The sequence below is a fragment of the Acartia tonsa genome, chromosome 2 (genome assembly GCF_053477335.1).
Source record: "Acartia tonsa isolate MP-2025a chromosome 2, ASM5347733v1, whole genome shotgun sequence".
NCBI classification, from domain to species: Eukaryota; Metazoa; Arthropoda; class Copepoda; order Calanoida; family Acartiidae; genus Acartia; species Acartia tonsa.
Window position 1 is genome coordinate 3,552,864 of NC_137261.1, and position 23,776 is coordinate 3,576,639.

At 37.7% G+C, this 23,776-nt stretch overlaps 1 protein-coding gene across 1 annotated transcript; it reads right to left on the reverse strand.

Annotated features, from left to right (window-relative positions):
• Positions 1-398: 398 nt before the first annotated feature.
• LOC145334067 (dual specificity protein phosphatase 3-like) lies at positions 399-23,268 on the reverse strand. Its single transcript, XM_080179353.1, has 9 exons — positions 23,188-23,268; positions 21,208-21,263; positions 19,858-19,934; positions 19,268-19,352; positions 15,846-15,942; positions 12,851-12,943; positions 2,288-2,332; positions 1,499-1,564; positions 399-511 (listed from the first exon to the last, which is right to left on the reverse strand). Exons 1-9 carry the CDS (start codon positions 23,251-23,253, stop codon positions 404-406), a joined length of 693 nt encoding a protein of 230 aa, XP_080035479.1. The 5' UTR covers positions 23,254-23,268; the 3' UTR covers positions 399-403.
• Between the last annotated feature and the right edge of the window lie 508 nt (positions 23,269-23,776).

Here is a 23,776-nt window from a genome sequence, read left to right on the forward strand (position 1 = left end):
TTGAAGATATCTTCACCAAGAGAGGCAAAAGTGGAATCTTAAATTTCAAAAATCGTATCGGCGTTGAAGATATCTTCACCAAGAGAGGGGAAAGTGGAATCTTACATTTCAAAAATCGTATCGGCGTTGAAGATATCTTCACCAAGAGAAGGGAAAGTAGAATCTTACATTTCAAAAATCGTATCAGCGTTGAAGATATCTTCACCAAGAGAGGGGAAAGTGGAAAGGTAGATTACAGTTTTAGAGGGTCCAAACCATAATCATAGATTATATTTCTGCTTCTATAAAAATGGATTCAACTCCCTAACTGCAATAGGAAAGTTTCGTGATTTTATTATCCTTAAGAATAATGAAAAATAACCCGTCCTTATATCACCTTACATATGTTGTAAATAAACAATAATTATTCAATCTTTATTTTATGTACAAAATCATTTAACATAATGAGCTGCATCATAAATCCTTCATTTGGTGCTATAGATCTGATCTTCTTCACAGCCATAATGCCATCCTGAAATATGGAATTTGTTATCAGTTTTTTTTAGATACTAGCGGCTTCGCCCCTTGCCTCAGTACCTCTGAGATTTTAAGGGACAGACGGACGGACAGGCAGACATCAAGCTACTTTGTGTTATAGATATGGTGTAGCAACGTGACTTCTCTGCAAATCATGTAATTTTGTATGTATCTATCTATAATACAAAGTAGAACGTTGTCTGTCTGTCTGTCTGTCTGTCTGTCAGTCTGTCTGTCTGTCTGTCTGTCAGTCTGTCTGTCTGTCCGTCTGTCCGTCTGTCCGTCTGTCCGTCCGTCCGTCCCTTAAGATCTCGGTAACCACTAAACCGAACGGATTCTACTCTTCAGGGAATATACCTACTGGTCCTGTGGTGGTTTTAGGCTATTTTCTTGAAGGGTGGGACACCCCCCAACCCCCCAAAAACAAACCCCCCCCCCATTTTGTTTTTTTTAGGGGATTTCCTTGGTCCTTTTACGTATTTCGCCCAAATTTTTTTTATCACCTCTTGTGGCAAAGCCCCTAGAGGCTAGGGGCGAAGCCGCTAGTAGTTTATAAAATAACATAGTAAATCTTCTTTAATAATAGTGATTTATGGCTTTGTATCATAGACAGCATTCCGCGGATAGTAAAGGATAAACTGTAAGATATATTCCAGTTTTGTAAGCCCCTAGGTTTTCAGTATGGCTGAGAATCAGAACTAACCAGCGGATAATAATCGGATTAAAAGCCATACAAGAAATGTTTTTATAGAGGCTGTATATTACTCTTACATCTTGCTATTGTAACTCAACATTTGATACAAACTTCTTAGTCCCTAGCCTAATAATAAATGGGTAAACTTTATTTAAAAACACAACTTAAAAATTATTTCTGGGTCTTTTTGGATTAAACGACAAGTAACTGTACGTCAAAGTAAACCTAAATTAAATAGGACCAATAGAAGTTTTCCTGAAAAGCTGGTTTTATGTACTTTAAACTCACCTTAAGAGTAAAACCTTTCTTGATAATTAGGTATGCTAGAACAACTGAAGCTGATCTGCTGATACCCTAGAAATAAGAAAACAAGGATGTCAACATTTATAAAAGCGAAGCTCAATAAATCAGTTGGCCACACAAACGAACATTATCCAATGTAGAGCAACACTAATCTAATGCATGCTTTTTTACTAACTTTGCACCTAATAGTCATGGTTCAAATTTTCACAAAAAATAATTGTATGACACTTTTAATGTGCCTAAATAAACGGTAAGGTCTATTTGTTACGGACGGACCAACCCTAATTGTAGAAAACTTCATTTATGAAATTAGATGACCTTAAATAAAAGAATTAAGTTTAGTTGTCTTAAACCCACATTAATCTGAGTTGATATATGTAATTTTAAGGTAATATCCTACATATAAAAATATTATGTAAATTTACAAAAAGAATTAATATAATGTATTCTCGATGTTAATCTCTAAGCAAAAACCTTACTAGTTATTTATTGCATCGTAGAATAGACAGCTTTCCGTGGTTATTAAATTAAAAATTTTAACAAGATTTGTTAGCCCCAAGGGGCCTAAGTCCCGGTCTATTAAAACTAGAACTAATTTTATGTTTTTTATTTTATTATACGTAGAAAATTGTCTGTAATACGATGCTATACATGATTTTTCAGTTTGGCTGAGAACCGGTTCTAATCCAGCGGATATTAATCGGTTTCGAAGCCATACTGGAATATATCTTAAATTATTCTGACAAAGTAACTTAAAGCCAAAGATTTGGTTACCTGTCCGCAATGTACCAGAACTTTCCCCCTCTTGTTCAGTATTGTCTAAACAAATAGGAAATTAATCAAAAGGTCTGTACGTCGGTCCGTACGTACATAACAGACATGTTAGAATTGTCCTATAGATTTGAAAATTTTGGATAAGATTCCTGTAATAATAATGTACGACTTAGAAAGCGCAGCAGCTCTATATCTCTACGTCCGTTTAACTTTTTAACTTTTTTGACAATTTTTTTGTATGATAGGATTATCCTATTATTCTGATTTTTGGAAGTAATAATAGGATAAGTAATAATGTACGACTTAGAAAGCGCAGCAGCTCTATATTCGTTACCAGAAAATCTCTACGTCCGTTTAACTTTTTAACTTTTTTGACAATTTTTTTGTATGATAGGATTATCCTATTATTCTGATTTTTGGAAGTAAATTCAATGAAGGTCACCAAAAATTCTAGCTTTTCTTGTATAAAAAACACTATATACTAAATTCCTACTGAATAAAATTAAATTAATCATTCAATATCATTAAGCAAATGCATAAATAGAAAAAAAGTTTCCTCATTGATACTTTACTTATTCTGCGTAGTTAAAGTTGTGGTATCCGCCTAGGATAAATGGCAGACACCAGAGTTCAAATGACTACGGCAGTGTGAACAGACGTGGACACCTATACTATAGAGAAGCTACGCTTCTCTAGCAATCACTAAATAATAAACAGAGTCTATTCAGTTGTTTCTTTATTGAGGGTCTAAGGATTACTAACGTAACACAAACAACAGACAATAACTACACAGATAGGAATAAATAATCATAAATAAAATCAATATAATACATATACAATAGTCAGTTTGGGCAATAATGATCCCCCATCCCTGGAAAGGGTGGGGGGAATTAACAATACAGCTTAACCATAATAAGGCTGTCAGAATCAATCATTAATTTTAGGCATAGGGAGGGGGTCGGCAGACCCCTTCCCCAGGACTCGGGGGAGGGCCCTTGGCCCTTCCCCGAACCCAGGTCAGGGTTGCCATAGGCATGGCTCACGGTTGCCGAATACCACAACTCTCCCCTTGGAAGGCTGGGAGGGGGTCTCCCTGCCAGACTTCCGACAGTGGTTGAGGCCTTCGGCCCGCTCCTTAGGGCTAAGTTATATACAAACGATAATGATTCAATGGAATCCTAGTGGTGATTTTCAGGGCTGATGGGCTCCCAACGTGGGATAGAAGGTAGAGGCTGGCTTTTGTTGGACACGTAGCTCGGCGCCAGCAGGTGTCAGGTTGGCGTGGGGCACAGCCGCTGCGGGGCCGGTCAGTAACGGGGCATTCTGGTTGTTGTTGGCAGCGGCTGGGGCACTGGCTACCAAGTTGACCGTCTGAGCGACAGCCTGGCCTCCCGAGGGGCCGCGGGGCTTTCCAGAGTGTGGTCCAGGCCTGCCTGGGCGGTCATTCCCACTATCGGCTGATTGCATGGACACCATTTCCTCGGCTGCTTCCCGGCCGATAGGAATGGCATCCCAGTCTACTGAAAAGTCCCGGGACTTGGCATGGGTGAGTCTGGCTCTGGCCAAGGCCTTACGGTACAAGGTTGGGTGGTACAGGAACACTTGTGACATCGCATTCATGGCGGCCCGTACACCTCCTTGTGCGGCTGCCAGGGAAATGATGGTTAAGTCCCCCAGCAGTTTGAGAATCAACAACAGCAAACACAGTATGGCTGCGCCATCTCCCCACTCGTGAATAGCTTGTCTGAACCCAGCCCAGACATCCAGGGCGGCTTCTCCTTCCTCCGCCAGTCGGTCGATATCGTAGGACACGATCCCATGGTCTCCGGTGGCCGAACAGCTACCTTGCTGAACGCATGAGCCATAAGACAGGCCGGTCAGCATGGCGGCCTTATACGCTGGGAACGCTAGCAGCTGCTGCCAGTCGTTCAGCTCAGCCTGCGAATACAAGCCTCCCGAACTAAAGTCATCCAAGGGTTCTGTCAGCAGCTGCTTGGGCGTATCCAGCGGGGGTGGCCTCTTCTTAGGTGCGGGGGTTAGCTCTATCCAGCCTTCCTCCGCGTGCACAGTTAGGGGGTAGGTGGAGGAGCAGGGAATCTTGGTGGCGTGGCCGCTATACACCTTTGTCACGGCATCTACGAATCCTGTGGGTTCCACTGGCACTTTGTCCCAACATTCATTGCTCTCACGGACAACATATTTGTTGCGTTGGCAGGTAAGCTGGAGCAGTACATCTCCCCTCAGCACAGAGAACGTGCTCCCCTGGACACGCACCGGGTGGGCCGGGTCTAGTTGCTGGAGCTTCCAGCAATTGGCCGCTACTTCTTCTGCCGCGGTGCTTCTCATTTGTGTCTCCAGGGTAAATCCAATGTAACCTGCATGTATCTGGGCCTGCAGGGGGACATCCACATCCCTGGCCGATACTCTGGGCAGCGCTGACGCGGCCGGGTCAGCTGCCACGAACAATGCTGGGTGGTTGGTGGCATGGGCCTCAAAGTCGCAGTTCACTATTGAGGTGGGGGTGGTCATGTTGATGAAGAATTGGGCTTGATGGTCAACCAGGAACGCATCCATCACTAGGCTAGGCTGGAGGCTGCGGATCAGCCTCAAGGGGCAATCTCTCCCCAGGTGGTCCCACACGTAGGTGGCCTCCCCAGTGATGCAAGACAGCTCAGAATGGGGACATTCTAGGGTCAGGTGGTCAGATTGGGACTCCACCCGTCCATTCTCCACTACATAGGTCTCTTTCTTGACCAGCAGCCGTCGTTCCTGGAGCACTAATTCATTGCGGTACAGCTGGCCCTCAAAATGGACGTCCTCCCCTTCACAACCCACCCCCTCGGGGCTGTTGACCAAGGCGCCCACCATATCGAGGGTGAAGAACAGGGGATGGTTCAGCTGGAACGTCAGTGGCTGGGTCTTGCCTGGCAGCGTGTAGACTCGGTTCCTGGCCAGGTCTCGGCACGTTTCTGGATCAATCTTGGTTGGCCTCATGAGGGTGGGGACCGAGGTCACCTTGAGGTGACCCCATACCCCACACCTAAATGTCCACTGGGACACGGTGAGCTGACAGCTATATCCTGTTGTTTCCCTAATCTTGACTTGCTGCAGGACATGTACCTCATGGCCCAAGGGCACCTCCTGGTGTAGCGGTTCCATGCTACACATCTTCTCCTTGTTGTAGGCTGTGACATGGGTGGGGTTGGCACAGTCCCACCCTACCAGGACGTAGCTAGTTGTAGGCCACACAGCTGCGAGCAGTAGTCCCCACAGAACCATCCACCAGTGTGAGAATCTACCAGACAGCCATCGACCTCGCGCACGCGGCTGGGGATCTTCGGCTCGGACCACGGCTGCTTCTTGGGGCTGGACACGGCTGGGTTGCTCCTGGCTAGATACAAATTTCCATTGAGCGTTATCTTTGGGTGCCCGGGGCATCCCGATACCCTCCCCAATGACAGACTGACAGGCGACTGGCGCCTGCCTGGGTGTCGGCTCCCCTAGCCCCAAGGGGTCCCTTCCCTTGTCCATGGCATGCCCAGTGGCATGGGGCTGAAGTGCGTGTGGCACAGGCTCGCCCTGGATTACGTCCCTCCCCTGCCCTAGGAACTCAGGTGCATGTGGCACAGGCAAGTCCTTATATCCCCAAATTTCAATCTCCCCAGCCTCTGGTGCGGGAGGCACAGGCAAGGCTGGAGGGTTACAATACTTTGGATACAATACATTTGTCAAATTTAACTTATCCTGGCTCGATTGGGAATGATGGGCAGCTGGGTTCCCTCGGCTGGCAGTGGGCGCTGGATGGTGTATGGCTGGGCTCTCCCTACGGGCTGGTGGCGCTGGCTGACTGGGGGTGACAGATGTCACCCCTTCCTCTGGGGCTGCTGGCTCGTTCCAGGATCCAGGTATCTCGGTGGCGGCGACGGTTGTCGCCCCAGGCACCAGGGTGGGGGCGCTGGATAGCACCCCCCAGTCATCGCAGGTGGCGGCGCCGGATGGCGCCCCATACATCGACTCCGATGCGCTGGCTAGCGCCTCCTGCCTCTCTCGTTCAGCGGCCGCCAGGGCCTCTCCGTACACCGTCTCAGTGACGCTGGGTAGCGCCCCTCCACTCTTGCTGGGTAGACTCGGTCTGGCAGGCCCCATCATGTTGAGGCTGAAGGGTTGGGGCCTCAGGACTTCTGGCTCGGCGATGTTGTTGGGCTGCACAAACTCCGGCCCCAGGTGGTTGAGGCTGAAGCCCAGGCCAACCCGGTTGGGTTCAGCCGCTCCTCCCAGTACGTTGATTCTAGCTGGGACGGTTCCAAACTGCGGCATTCCGTTGGCTCGGCCCGCTGCGTTGGGGGCGGCTGCTTGCTGGGGGCGCGCTCCCTTCCATGTTGGCTACTCTGCTGGGCTTTCCTGGGGGCGCGCCCTTGTCAGCAGTGCGCCTCCGGCCGGTTACCTGGTCCCAGTCGGCTCTGCACTCGGCCGCCGTATGGCCGGCATAGTGGCAACGGTCGCACTTGGCAGGACGGTCACGGCGTGGCTGGGTGCGTCTCTCTTCTAGGCTGACCTCCATAGGCGTCGGACAGTCTCGGACTCGGTGGCCTTTCCCATAGCAGCGGTAGCAGCGACCTGGAATCTTGTCGTCTGGGGCGACCTTCCCCATCTGGTGGAGACCCAGAGCCAAGGCGCCAATCTCCATTGGCTCCGACTCATCATATTGGGGCAACTGGACGCTGGCTGATCCCGTGAGCCCGTCGGTGGCGTCCACTAGGCACACACCCTCCTTCAGCTGCTTGGTGATCATTGTGACGGTAAACATGGCTCGCCTCGTGTACTCAGGTACCGAGGCGATCTCATGACCCATCATTTCACGTTTCACATTAGCGTTACGAATGCCACGATTTAATTCGTCTATCAACAATTCAAGGTCCTCATGGCTATAGGCCTCCCTATACAATGCACACTTTGTGGATATGTATGCTTGTATAGGTTCTGTCGAGTGTTGCCTGTAATCCCTGAAGGCTTGCTTCAAAGTCTGGGATTCAAAGGCTGGACGAAATAACATTTCACACTCGGCCTTGACTTGTTCGTATGTCAAGGCTTGGCCTGCCTCGCCAAACAGATGAGAGGCCATCTCCGCCGCTTGCCCCGCCAGGGATAGTAAAAGGGCGTTGCGGCGGTTTAGTGTGTCATGGGGAGGCACATGGTAAGCCGCCCATGACATCTCGAGTCTCCGGATGTGGGAATTCCAGGATTGCTTGGGCGGTCCTCTATACTCCGGCAGGTTACTCAGCATCAGCTTGCGGTACTCGGCTGGAGCCGGCTGGGGATCATCCTGGAGCCATCCTTGGAGCTGGTCGCCTCCTGGCGCTTGCGGCTGCTCCATCAGGTCAAAGGTTCAGCGGCGGGACATGAAGTTTTAAGTCAATACTATAAATGGTTTACACTTGAGGCTTTCTAGCCTAGCAGCCAACACTGTTTATCACTAGGTTGGTAGTTTAACTACAAAGATTTAAATTAGGTGTACCCAAAGTACTTGTCACTAGTTTTCTGAGTTGTAGAGTAGGCTGGTAGGGGTAGATAGCTGTTGAGGGTCTGAACTGCTGTCAGGAACTGATTGGGTTTTCCTTTATCACACTATAGATAGGAGGGAGAAGCTTGCAAGTCTTGTTTTCTAAAAATATCTCTGTTGGATGCTATGGAGTAGCTCCGCTCCTGTGTGTGTGTGTGTGTGCATGAAATATCCTTTCCTTGCAACGCGCTTACGCACCGTCAGATTCGCGCACACAGGTAAAACGCGCACCTATCCCTCAACCCGCTCCCTCATTGGTCCGCTTTGTCTTATTCGTCTGTTGAATTTTGTTATGCGTCCCGAGCTCTGCTGCGCGACCCGTAAATGGCGCTCTGTTCTCCCGGTCGCTATCTCCACACCGTGGGCGGACTTATTCAAGTGTGGGTAGGAAGGGGGAGCGCGTGAGGGGACGGGGTAAAACCGTCCGTTCCCCCCTATGGAGAGGGGGGAGTGCTGTGGGTTTGAGGTAACTGTGTGGTGAGGTAATTGTGCCCTTTCCTTAATCCTGGGCTTATTGTTATGTCACCTCGATTGTATTTTCTTCAATGGATGGTGGGCCCCTCCCTTTCCGTTGGAATAAGGGGTGTATTTGTTGTGCTGAAGGCTTGGGGGGTTAGATTGTTTATCAATGCATTGTTATATTACATCTAGGTTCTATTTTTGGCTTTATCACAATACACAACAGATTTGCTTACCAAGCCTGTTCTATTTTTAGTTTTATCACAATACACAACAAATTGTTTACCAATCCTTGCTCATAAATCTATTGTTCAGCTTTCACACTAGGGTGGTAATCCCTACAATGTGATATAATATCTGCTTTTCTAGATGGGTGGCTGCGCTGTAGCCTCTCAGGATACTTGGAGTTTACGTAGTTTTCTTCTGCTTGGTACACTACACTCGTATGTTCGCTCGCAGCTCGCAGCTATTTGGCTTGTTTCAGCCTGTCGGCGGCAGGGAATGTCCCGTCCTGCAGCGCCGTGTATCCGAATCCGGCTGGTGGCGGCAGGGAATGTCCCTTCCTGCAGCGCCGCTGGTTCGAATCCTGCTATCTCTTGCAGTAACTGTTGGCCTATTTTCAGCCGTTTACACTTAGTTGGCCTGTTTCAGCTCGTCCGCAGGCCTGTTTCAGCCCTTGAGCGCTCAATTCTCCGTTAGATGTCGGCGCTTCTCGCGGTTCTCCGTCAAGTTTCGCTGCTCTCCGCAGTCTCTCGTCCGATTTCGCTACTCTCCGCAGCTTGGGTTCCGCCACACTTAGTGGTCTTTCGCTAGATTTCGCTTCCACAACTGCCGGATGCAGAGTTAGACCTTGCTATCCAGGGTGGGTAATTCAGGTTGCTTGTGTCAGTTTTGCCAGTTTCACTGCTGGGAGTACCTTAGCCTCAGCTGCGCGTCTGCTCTACACTTGTGGTTTGCCGTAATCTCACACAGCTGTCACCAAAAGTTGTGGTATCCGCCTAGGATAAATGGCAGACACCAGAGTTCAAATGACTACGGCAGTGTGAACAGACGTGGACACCTATACTATAGAGAAGCTACGCTTCTCTAGCAATCACTAAATAATAAACAGAGTCTATTCAGTTGTTTCTTTATTGAGGGTCTAAGGATTACTAACGTTATATACAACAAACAATAACTACACAGATAGGAATAAATAATCATAAATAAAATCAATATAATACATATACAATAGTCAGTTTGGGCAATAATGATCCCCCATCCCTGGAAAGGGTGGGGGGAATTAACAATACAGCTTAACCATAATAAGGCTGTCAGAATCAATCATTAATTTTAGGCATAGGGAGGGGGTCGGCAGACCCCTTCCCCAGGACTCGGGGGAGGGCCCTTGGCCCTTCCCCGAACCCAGGTCAGGGTTGCCATAGGCATGGCTCACGGTTGCCGAATACCACACAAGAAATATTTTATAGAAAAAATAAACTTACTTTTTAAAAACTTAAAAAGTAGTTTCTTGTAGACAAAGATATCTCACGCTTGGTTTTTTATTAAATGAATAAGTTAGGGTACAATGTTTGGCACTTTCGATATAAGTAAATGATAATAAAAAACCCATAGAATGCGATAATAACTTCAGAAAAATCGAAGAAAATAGTTTTAATACTTAATTAACGTTTTTAAGTTTTTCTTCAAAAAGTTTAGATAAGATGCCTTTAAAAGTCGTCTATGATTTTGTCAGGGATAAAAATGTAACTTTAAAATAAGAATTACAACATATTTTTTCAATTAGTACAAAGTAAAATTTTGAACATTTATTGATCAGTATATTTTTTAAAATGTGAAGTAGAAACCTGAATATTTTATCATGAAAATTGTGTTATGATTTGATTGTCTGCTAGATTACAAGAAAAAAGATACTGACAGTACTTGTTGGTTCTTTAAAAATAATTAGGTAGATTACTTTCAGAACCCCTCTTTTTGCAACGTTATTTCAATAGAACAGAGCCGTAGTCTTAGTGTACTCAATATCTAGACAGCCATCCATTATTTTAGAATTGTTCAATTTTTTTAACTTCTGATAAAAACAGAATTAATGGTATTTTTGTAAATATTATACCTCCAAGAAATGGCTATACTTCCCAATCATATGTTGTGTGATATTTAAGAGGAATTATTTTGATATAATGTCATTAAAATATTCGTTAAAAAAAGTGCTATTCTAGCTTATACTTTACATTTTAATGTGTATGATAATTCAAATAAAAGATAATGAAGATTTATATTATATTTAATTGTTATAATTATAAAGAAAAACCTGGAAACAGTAAAAAACTGACTTTATTTTATTGACGGTAGGGAAAATTTTGTCAAATATTTGAATAAAAAAACACTATAAAACAAAATAAATTATTTTTAATATAGTCACAAAAAGGCTTAATGAGTTTAGGAAATATTTCATTCACTAATCATGTCATTTAAACTCTATTACACAGAATACATTGTAAAAAGATGTTCTCGTTTTAATTTTAAGTAATTTGAAATGCATTTTAATACCTTTTAATGATTTATTTTTTGAAACATCTTTTTATAAAATGTTATTGATTTTTGAAGTTATATGTTAAAATGTTTTTAAATTTTGTTAACATTTTGTTTTAAATGTAGAAAATTGGTAATTCTAAACATTCAAAAAATGATTTTATTAAATTTTCATCACTTAAATTGCATGTTTGATGAAATTTTCAACTGATAATTCAAGAAAAATCGTTTAAGTTTTATTATATTTTACTTTGAAATGTTAAAAAAATATAATTATTGTCAAAAATGTGGAAGTTATACTTTCCTCAAAAAAAGACCTAAAACATGCAAATTAACACGTGTAATGAGATTTTTTTTCTTTCAGGTTTAATTTTAAGTAATTATTGATATTTTTTGTAAAAAGGATTTTATATAAAAAGTTTTAAAACTCGAGTTATGTAGTGGTTCTAAAAAATGTTGCGAATTTATGCAATTTTCTTGCAAAAAAAATTTTCTAGGATTTTAAAAATAGCAAAGGGTGTTATAAGACGTACTTACAGATACAATTGCAAAGTCATTTTGGCCAAACACTAAAATAAAGTTTTGACATCTGAGGGTCCAACCGTGATCTGTTTATTATTGGTCTAGGGGTAATCAACTAATTAAAGAAATTTTATTTTATGACAATTGATGAAGGTTTGACTTCACTTGAACTCAAAGACGTCACTAAAATATTTTCAAGTATTTCAACAATAAATTTAATTTGAGATAAATTACAATCATTCAAGAATCATAGTTATAAAATCAAAAGGAAATGTATGTACTTTTTATAATGGTGTGAAATATTAGAGAACAAGGATGACAGCATCCATAAAAGCAAAGCTCTGAAATGGAAGGACAAACGAACATTAACACTTGTAGATTGTCAGAACTGAATTAGCATAATATTAATGCATCAGTACAAACAATATTTTAAGAAAATTTGTTGCAAAACTGCATAAATAGATGATACTTTTTAAGGACATACTTACATTTTTGGGACTTCTTTATAGAGATGCTTCGCTTATAACATTGTACCTTGTTGTAATAGGAATCAGTTTTCGAAAAATCAGAATAATCGGATAATTTTAACACACAAAAATTTGTTGTCAACGCTACGCTTTCTAAAGTGTACCTAACTACTATAGGAACCATCATGCAAAGTTTGGAATCGATAGGACAATTCTAACCTGTTTAAATTAACGAAAAGAGCTAACTCTCTGTGACGGACGGACGTACGTACGGACGGACGGACGGACCGACCCTAATTATAGAAAAGCTTCGCTTTTAAAAATATCAAGTTCAATTTTAGAAACCAAGGAATAAAAAGGGATAAAATTATTGGTGGGTTAGTTTGAACACAGCTATTTTGTATCAAGCAATCAATAAATATAGATTAAGTAAACGAATAAAAGAACATGCTTTTAAACTTATGTTAACAGTAAAATTAACAGTCCAATGTCCCCTCTCTGGTAAAAACTCCTTCCTGGATGACAAAGAGGTGAGGGGGGGGGGGGTTAGTTGATAGCTAGGGTCTTTACCCCTTTAAAAATTTGGAAAAAATATATTAGTTTTCGCACTAGACTCCATTTCAAATTCATTTTTAAGCCAGCCGCGACTTAATTTAATCCAGTTTGGATGCTTTAAAAATTATTTTGAAAAGAGGGATTGTCATATTTGGGTCAGGTTTAGAATTCCAGTTTTTTATTGTTAAAGGTTGTTTCCTTGCTGTTTAAAGGCGGCTGACGAGCCCTGAAATGTGGAGTAATTCTCAATTTACTTATCATAATTGTGAATAATTACTAGGGTTGGGCCGTATATCCGGTGTGGCCGGATATCCGGCCGGATACCGGATATTGAAACTATCCGGCCACAACGGATATCCGGATACTGGATATTGAAACTATCCGGCCGGATATCCGGATACCGGATATTGAAACTATCAAGCCGGATATCCGGCCACACCGGATATCCGGCCCATCCCGAATAATTACCTGAATGAACTGTGTTGTTTCTTCAAAATGTTGTGAGATATTGTATGAAGGCAGGTCAAGTGCAGGTATACCAAAGAAGTCCAAACCAGCTCCCTGATAAAAAAAACCCGCCAGTTATTAGCCAGTTACAAAATAGTTATGAATGTCTGACTGTCTGTCTAGCTGAAACGTTTTTTTTTTTTATAGAAAATGTGATTTTTTTCAGCTGCTACCTAAAAAGGTGAAATAATAAAGATCCGTGTATTTCTACAAGAAAATGTTTTTTTTATTCGTTCTCTGTTAGAAAAAGAAAGATAAATTTTCTTCCTAATGTTCACATAATTATATCAATGATAATCTTCTATATATTTTAATTTGTCTATTTTAACCTTTTTAAAAGGTGTATACTAGCATACTTCTTAGGAATGTTGTTCTCTTTTTTTTCAATAAAAAAATAAAATTCTCAAAAATACTGTATTAAAATTTCCGAAAATTTAGTATAACAGCTTATTGTTTATTAAGATCTAATTATTGTCTTATAATGCTGCACGTCTCATAGACAAGATAGTCCTTGTTTACTTCAAACTATTGTACTCAGCATTAGTATTTAGAAATCATTACTCATTTCTTAACAATTTAGACTAATCCTAGTAACTTTATAAAGTGTCTGAAAAAAAACAGCCATGTGACGTCATAAAAATGAGGGATTATCCAATTTTTTTAGGGTTTTCTTTCCCACTTTTGCTGTCATCTTCCTCATTTTTATGACGTCACATGGCTGCTTTTTGAGACACTTTGTAAAGTTACCTAATCCTATTCTAGGATTACAAAATAAACACAGACAGAGCTGTCCTGAAGTTTTTAAAATTCAATACAAAACATTGTCAATGAATAGAGATTCTACTCTTATGTACACATTTTACTTAAAAAACTGAGAAATTATAACAAGAAGAAAAATCTTTATGAAATAAAAAGAAAATGAAATCGTCTAAATCTACGAAATCTGTGAAAGCCTTTATGATATTACCCTAGCATCAAGCGGCTTTGTATGCGAAAGGAGAGGGAAAAGGCAGAAAAATGGCATAAATAATACTGTGGTAGGGTGAAGCGTTTCAACCCTACAACGCGAGTTTGATTCAAAAGAGCCCCTAGCCTTAAGGATTCTATCAATAAAGTACTACAAGTAGTTACTGTTTGAAAGATATATTTGAACTGAATACACATACAACAAGTTATTGGCTTATATACAAAACAGATTACAAATGGGTTAGGTAGAGAAGGGGTGTAGAGGAGATGGGGGAGCCCCAGCCAGGTGAATAGTAGAGGGGTAGGCTCCGGTAGGGGGGTAAGGTAGACATCCCCCGGAAAAGGGTAGGTTACTGGAACATGTAGAGGGGAGGGGCAACTCCCTCCCTATATCAGCGGTGGATAAATTGACCGCTTTCTCTGATGATCAAACAATGGCAAAATGGGCTGGCTAGAATTGTGATAAGCCAGGGATTAACGTCTTGGTGTTATCAGTAGACACGGAGCATAGCATACTCTAGGAAAGGCCTATCCGTCTGTCCGACTACCACAATACAAAGAAATTTTAAGAATTAAAGGACCTATAGTCTATTCTATTTGAAGAGTATAATTCAATCTAAAACTATCATCGGACCCATATGAATCTTACATACAAGACGAACTCCATCGGTTTCGTGATTAGAGATGTTTAACTTGGTTAATTATTTTCTTGTTTTTATTTAAGTTGTTACCAAATGTTGGCAAAAACTAATTCTAAATCAAAAAGAAAATTAGCTATAACAGTTAGGGAGTTGAATCCATTTTTATAGAAGCAGAAACATAATCTATGATTATGGTTTGGACCCTCTAAAACTGTAATCTACCTTTCCACTTTCCCCTCTCTTGGTGAAGATATCTTCAACGCCGATACGATTTTTGAAATGTAAGATTCTACTTTCCCTTCTCTTGGTGAAGATATCTTCAACGCCGATACGATTTTTGAAATGTAAGATTCCACTTTCCCCTCTCTTGGTGAAGATATCTTCAACGCCGATACGATTTTTGAAATATAAGATTCCACTTTTGACTCTCTTGGTGAAGATATCTTCAACAAGAGAGACAAGTGGAATCTTATATTTCAAAAATCGTATCGGCGTTGAAGATATCTTCACCAAGAGAGGGGAAAGTGGAAAGGTAGATTACAGTTTTAGAGGGTCCAAACCATAATCATAGATTATATTTCTGCTTCTATAAAAATGGATTCAACTCCCTAACTGTATAAGTTGAACAAATGTTTAGATTTTTTCTGTTACAATTCCTTTTCTTACAAAAATATTACGCAATGCAAAAGTTGAAAATAGCCGACGCTCGCATGAAATTTTAAATAGCTCCAAAGTTTTTTTTTGTTTTGTTAATGTTCAATGTTTACATTACTGTAAACAAAAATACTAAATCATATGTTAGATTCATTGTTTTAGAATGTAAGCTTATATAAGTTTTTTTTGAGACTAACATGCTTTTAAAAGCCTTTCAAACAACAATTGACTAATAGTTAGCTCTTATTTATTTTTCATTAAATTTGAGCTTCGCTATATATAGATGTTGTCATCCTTGTTTGTTCATTTATGACTGCCTTTTATCTAAAGGTCATGTTGTGTCTTAAATAAATAAAATAAATATCAAATATGATTGCCTACTACTCACTCCCATAAAAAACTTACACAACGAATGAAAAAGTTTAACAAAGGTTAGCTTTGAGGTCTTTTAATAGATTTTGCGTACGCCTATACAATTCAGTCCTCTATTTTTTTCTTTTTAGGAAAGAAAAAAATGATTTTTAAACACATTGAAAATAAGAGAGTGTAGTTTTCTGGTAATGATTACAGATTTGCTACGCTTTCTAAATGAAATCTATATGTTTAAAAACGGGGATGAGGTAAAAACTTTAAATGTGAGGGGGGGGGGGGGGGGGATAATTACCCCCCTAATCTTCTATTTCTGACTGTATTACCTGATAATAAGTTTGTGTAGTATTGACCATATTCCAGTCTGTAAGTTCTCCTTGGGCACAATTTAATACTGCAGTTACTCCAAGCTCTTTTAACACCCTAAGGCAAAGATTGTTTAAAAAAACATTATTTTTTACCTAGAGTCTATAACTAAATATTAAATTTTTTTTCATTTATTTATAGAAACATTAAGATGTTTTTAAGGTGATGAAATTATAAGTTTTAGGATTCTCAGAAAGACCATTGACAGGTTTACCTGGCACCAGAAGTTCCTAGTACCTCAAAAGTCATACTGAACCAAAACAACTTTTTTCTGTTTCCCTAGGGCCATTTTTTCTTCAAGTTTCCTGATATTTGTGTATATATGAATACGCGTTTTATGGATGTTATTATTCTTGTTTAATAAGATTGAAAAATAATTTGATGATTTCTTTTCATTTCATCTTTAATTTTAAATGATATTACAAAAATATAATCAAATTCATCTTAAGAGTATTTACGTCAATTTTAAGAGTAAAAACTCATATAAAATTTATTTTAGAATTATATAATTTTTCAATATTCTTTCATTAAATCAATCATATTAGAATAAAATGGTTAAAATTTAATAAATAATTATTAAACATGTATCTAATACAAGCAAAAGTAAAGGCACTTATTTGAATTATGTAACTTTTAATAAAAACCCTCGAAGCAGCGTAAAGTGGACAAATGTTACAACGTTTGTCCGAACTATCCCGATTGACGTCATATTAGAAGGGAATATGATATAGATCGACATAGTTTGGCCAAATATTATAATTTGATGTTGGCCAATTCATATTTCCGTTATAATATGCTATAGAAAAAAGGCTTTTGTGGCATAATTTGTTAAAAACTACTAAACATTTTTTTTATACAAAATGCAAAGTGGTTTAACAGGGGCGTCCAAGCTTTTTTATTTAATAAACCCCCCCTGAACTGTTGGCAGGGGTAAATTTTGTTTACCCCCGGGGTAAATTTTTTTTTTTTTTTTTTTTTTTGGGGGGGGGGGTAATCACCACTTTACCCCCCCTTGGACGTCCTTGTGGGTTAAATTAAGCTAAACTTTTGTTTCTTTAAAAAGGACAATATAGTTTGTAGATTTTAACTACTATATAGGTTTTTTCTATTTATAAAAAAATAAACTGGAATATGTTTTTAAAACTTAGTCTAAACTCCTAACAGTACAGTATATGAATAGTTACATTATGGTTTGTTAAGTATTTGTAATTTAATACGTTTTTTGTCGTTGTTGGTAATTTTACTAAAACCATAAGTGTCCCATATATAATTAAAAGCGTTCTAGAAACTTTTTTAATGTTTTAGTAATAAATCTAGAAGTAGAAGTGGGGGGGGGGAAGGGGTTAATTATCTATTTGAGGGATTTTGTATTTTTTTATTCATAATAATACTTAATATGAAAAAGTTCAAGGGCAACATTATATGTTTCTAAAAAATTCACCCGTCTTCTGAATTCAAATGGATTAATTTATTAATTGAGTATATTTCTACTAATTTTTGGATTTGACACTTTTTAAGTTTTTTAATTTCCTCATTTCCGGATTAATTAATTAATATTTGCTAGATATTTATTTTGAAATATATTTCAGTATATATTTTATAATAAGTTTATAATTTGTTAGTTTTTGTTGCCTACAAAGGAGCTTTTAAATCGAACAAGAAAACTTACATACAGAATACTAGGTAATCTTTGGCCTTATAGACAACCATGACAGTACAAAATGTAAATGGTAATGTGTTGCTCCTGTTTGTGGGCGAATGCATTTCCCTTTAAATTTTTTTTTAATGTCATGTGATAAACATTAAAGCAAAAGGTAGAATATTAACATCTTCAGTATGACGCTGTTTGGCCATCTTGACATCTTTTTACAAGGCATTATTGATATATCTCTGTTCAGACTTTGCCTTATTATGTGTATTTGTTCTTGTTAATTACCTGATACACAAGGCTGTTGATGCATCTCATAGGAAAATTTGTTCTTGTTAATTACCTGATACACAAGGTTGTTGATGCATCGCCTAGGAAACTTTGTTCTTGTTAATTACCTGATACACAAGGTTGTTGATGCATCGCCTAGGAAACTTTGTTCTTGTTAATTACCTGATACACAAGGTTGTTGATGCATCGCCAAGGAAACTTTGTTCTTGTTAATTACCTGATACACAAGGCTGTTGATGCATCGCCTAGGAAAATTTGTTCTTGTTAATTACCTGATACACAAGGCTGTTGATGCATCTCATAGGAAACTTTGTTCTTGTTAATTACCTGATACACAAGGTTGTTGATGCATCGCCTAGGAAACTTTGTTCTTGTTAATTACCTGATACACAAGGTTGTTGATGCATCGCCTAGGAAACTTTGTTCTTGTTAATTACCTGATACACAAGGCTGTTGATGCATCGCCTAGGAAAATTTGTTCTTGTTAATTACCTGATACACAAGGCTGTTGATGCATCTCATAGGAAACTTTGTTCTTGTTAATTACCTGATACACAAGGTTGTTGATGCATCGCCTAGGAAACTTTGTTCTTGTTAATTACCTGATACACAAGGCTGTTGATGCATCGCCTAGGAAAATTTGTTCTTGTTAATTACCTGATACACAAGGCTGTTGATGCATCGCCTAGGAAAATTTGTTCTTGTTAATTACCTGATACACAATTAAGGCTGTTGATGCATCGCCTAGGAAAATTTGTTCTTGTTAATTACCTGATACACAATTAAGGCTGTTGATGCATCGCCTAGGAAAATTTGTTCTTGTTAATTACCTAATACACACGGCTTTTGATGCATCGCCTAGGAAATTTTTTTCTTGTTAATTACCTGATACACAAGGCTGTTGATGCATCGCCTAGGAAACTTTGTTCTTGTTAATTACCTGATACACAAGGTTGTTGATGCATCGCCTAGGAAACTTTGTTCTTGTTAATTACCTGATACACAAGGCTTTTGATGCATCGCCTAGGAAATTTTTTTCTTGTTAATTACCTGATACACAAGGCTGTTGATGCATCGCCTAGGAAACTTTGTTCTTGTTAATTACCTGATACACAAGGTTGTTGATGCATCGCCTAGGAAACTTTGTTCTTGTTAATTACCTGATACACAAGGCTGTTGATGCATCGCCTAGGAAAATTTGTTCTTGTTAATTACCTGATACACAAGGCTGTTGATGCATCGCCTAGGAAAATTTGTTCTTGTTAATTACCTGATACACAATTAAGGCTGTTGATGCATCGCCTAGGAAAATTTGTTCTTGTTAATTACCTGATACACAATTAAGGCTGTTGATGCATCGCCTAGGAAAATTTGTTCTTGTTAATTACCTAATACACACGGCTTTTGATGCATCGCCTAGGAAATTTTTTTCTTGTTAATTACCTGATACACAAGGCTGTTGATGCATCGCCTAGGAAAATGCCAGGATATACTTCGTCTGCACCATTGATGGGGTAATGCCAACGACCTAAAAATATAAAATAAATCATTCAGAACAAAAACTTCTTAAAAATATTTAATTTAACTTTAGAAAACGTAATTCTAATATTTAAAAACAAAAAAATCAGTTATTAATTAACAAGATGAGGAACAAAAAAATCATTCCTCCCAATGAAAGGTGTTAAATTCATAAAATTTTTTGTTGTTCTTCTTTTCCTTTTTTTAGGGGGGGGGGGAGTTGAAGCGTAAATGATTTAGCCGCAATTATTAGGTTGACTTTTTCCATCGTGGGAAAAATTAATTGTAAAAACTTTATTGTTTGATGCTTTCACTCAAACCTATTGCTTGACCACCGACCCCTCCTCCCCCCATACCACTATATTCTATGTTGGGACAGCTCTCAAATGGGGTCCTAATCCTGCGGGGCTATTGTAACCTGTTCTTAATCTAACCTAACCTAAAACTAGCAGTAAAATAACTCTTTTTTTGTGAAAAAATGGGGTTGTGGTCCAAATACAATAACATTTTCTCACCTTTTTCATTTCTAAGCCAGTCAGTGGCCAGAGGAACAGGTACTGATAATGCAGGTCCTTGGGCCAGTCTCTGAGATCTTAATAATTATCAAAAATGTTTTTTATTGAGTTTAAAAATACTTCAAAGAGTTGAACATAATTTTAATAATTTCTATGAAAGCTTTTAATAATTATGTTACTATGTATTCTAGAAGCTCTATAATTATAGAGAGGCTTGGCTCAAAATCTTTTTGGGAATCACTATTCAAAAAATCAGCAATAAGACATAACGTAAAATTGATGTCAAAATATTTAATAAATCAACAAAATGAACGTTTTTGTAAAGATCATACAGTTGTTACACTTTCTAACTGCTTCAGGAATCAACATTTAAAGAGTGAAGTCAAAAGGACAATTTTAACATGTTTAAATTAACGTTAGCGCCAATTATTACGGGCGGACCTTTCCTAATTACATAAAAGCTTCGCTTCCAAAAAGTCATGAAAAATGTATAAGAATGTTAACTAACTTTTCTTATTTATTAACATTTAGTAAATGTTACACAACAATTTAAGAAAAAACTACGCAACTTTACGCAATTGAATTTGCAATCAATTTCCAATCACACAAGTAACCAAAGCTGAGGTAAAAACCAATTGTTATATATTCAAGACTGTATGAAATTTTTATTTTTTTTTGGGGGGGTATTTTTAATTTTTTTGGGGGGTTGGGGGCATAGACGTCCAAGCTTTTTTTTTGGGGGGGGATAATTCGTATTTACCCCCAAAAAATTGTTTGGGGGGGTAAATACCCCCTCCTAAATGGTTGGGGGTGCCTACGGCTACCCCGGGTAGGTGTAAATTTTAAATGGGAGGGGGTAATCGCCCCATTACCCCCCCACTTGGACGTCTATGGTTTAGAGTGTCCCACCCCCAAAGAAAATAACTTAAAACAATCACAAGACCAGTAGGTATATTCCCTGAAGAGTGGTTCTGTGGTTACTGAGATCTTAAGCTTCAAACAGACAGACGGACAGACAGACAGACAGATAACATATCTATGAAATGTTATTTAGTCATGTCATAACATTGGACTTTTCAAACTTATTTTAATCACTTAATTTCTTAATTTATCTAATTTTCGGAATAAATATTTCTTGGTTGTTTTGAGCAACGTATCTTTATAATCAAGTTTTGCATTAAAGTAAGAGTCCGTATTTAAGTAGTTTGACATATATTTACTTTGTGTTGTCTTGATAGATATTGTTAAATATGCAATGCATTGTTTCTTTATAGTTGCCAATATTCATTTGTTTATCTGATTATTTGAGCGTTGCCATTATGTATATTGTAATCCTTGTTAAAGCTATACCTTGTGTTTATCATTGGTGTGGTGTACGTTTTTTCTTCTCCAAGAATTGGATAATGCTGAAAATAATAATAAATCAAGAAAAAAAATACTAAAAAATAAAGATTGTTGATATTTCAAATTAGTTAGAACCATGAACATTTATTCAAACTTTTATGTTTTAGAAATATTTGAAATGAAAAAATATAAGAAAACGATTTAAATCTGAAATCAAATTTCCTTTCTGTTGCCAAGTTTTTGCAAGGCTGACAATTTTTATCCTTTAGGATAAAATCTAGAAAATACTGGTATCTTACATCAAATTCTACATTTTGAAAAATACAAATAGGAAAGCCTTGAATCTTTATAGTAACGAGAAAATTTCATCATAATCTTATTCTATCTTTAGTAGCTATGATTTTCTATAATTAGGGTGTCAAACTTAAGGAGAAACTGACTGACGAACGTACCCTATTTTTGAATAGCTTCGCTATTAAACTGTTTTTAACCTATTTCTTAATCATATATCAAAAATATACTATGACACCAGTAGAATCAGACTGCAGAGCCCAAATTTGAATTAAGTCCCCAATAAACTTTTTTTGGGGGATTTAAAAATTAATTTTATATGTTGCTGTGATCATTTTGACGGAAGCAAAAGCAACTTTTAGTTTGGGGTTAAATTGTTTCTTACAGAACAATTTTATATGATTCAGTTTATATCAATACAATAAAAAAAACTCTACTCTGTTCGATGGAAATAATTTTTTTTCTAAAACAATCAATTTAAGTAAAAAATTTAACATAATACAATAAAACACACAATGCTAAAGTTAAACCAATAAGATTTCTTGTTTCATTTCAATAATTCATAATTTCCGAAAGAGTGTTTTCACAAAGTGACTTATTTACAATGTAGTTAAATAATTTTTATTTAATTAAAATGGAAAGAATGAAAACTATACACCTAAAAGATACATACTTTTTAAAAATATTATTAAAAAATAAGTTTGAATAATCTTATTTTATATCATATTTGTATATGTGTCAAAAATAATTTTGTTGTATTGCATAAACATTTGTTGACATCATGTCATCTTGTCATCAAATTTAACCCTTTATAGCCAATTTTTATGTGTTTAAAATAGGTGAACGAACACAAACATGTCAATGTTAATTCATTGGTATATTGTAAAGATTTAACTTTTTAGTGAATTTTTATAGTAAAATCATAAGGCCTAATTTTACTCTATACCAGAATACAATATTTATGAAGCAAAACACTCTAAAAGCTACGAATTTTACCCAAATAAAAAAAAGACCTTTTGCTTGGGTCAAAATGACCACGGCAACAGTAAAAATTAATATTTAAATCCCCCCAAAAAAGTTTATTGGGGACTTAATTCAAATTTAGGCTCTGCAGTCTGATTTTACTGGTGTCATAGTATATTTTTTATATACGTTTTAAAAATAGGTTAAAAACAGTTTAACAATATATATTCTATATTTAGCTAACTTTTACTTCAATTCAAAGTTAGAAGAACTTTTAAAAGGCCTTGTAGTTTGTTTGCTAATGGATTTAATCGTTCTAGTTTTCTAAATTCAACCTAGTTATTTTGGTCAACAGATCTTTCTAGTTAATAATATATGTTGAAGAAAATATTTGTAATAGCCTTCCTTGCTCAACAACATACTTGTTTCTTTGGGTTAATATTAAATCTATAGCATAGATGTATATACAGATAACTACCTGCCCCCTTTTCTAAGGAACTTTTTCGTCTGCTAGCAAATTGTTTTATAATAATTGTTTGTGTTAATATTCCCGACACTTTTAGTTGATTCTTAAATACCCAATTGAGAGTCGGCACAAGGTCAATGGGATGGGGACGTACAGTTATTTAACCCCTTCCCCCTCTAGTGTTTAACTCTAATAGGTTAATTAAACTAAATTATTTCTCGACCTAAAATTTAAAAATAGCATAAGCCAATGAAAACAAAATTTACCTTTTTATTAAAATGACGTCTGAATGCATAGTTGGATCCACCCACATCATATCCGCTTATTTCCATTTTATTTAAATTCAATTTCTAAAATAGTAACATGTTTATATTATTTTAAAGTTATGTATGTGTTTTGGATTACATTATTTGCCAATTAGTTTATTATTAAAAAAAACTATATAACTCTTTAAAGACCTTCTTAGAGATTTCAAAATAAAATTTGAATGTTTTTCATCTTATTTTTTAAAATTTAAAATAAATCAAGATACAAGGTGTTAGGTAAATATTTTTTTTTAAATTTCTTCTTTTAATACTTTATTTAACTAAAAGTACACATCTTCAATATATTAATGAATATAAAGCTATTGGGGATTAATCATTAAAAATAAGATTTAAACTCTAATCTATTTAAGTAAAAAGAACCACTAAACAATATTAAATTCAACATTTTGTTTTATACATTCCATTTAAGTATAGCTTAAATAGAAATATTAAATGACTGCTGCGAGTTGACCTTCACACTAGCTATGCGTCTAGAAAACTAAATGATGTTTCTGAGAAAAGGAAGTATGTGTGATGTGTATAATGTATA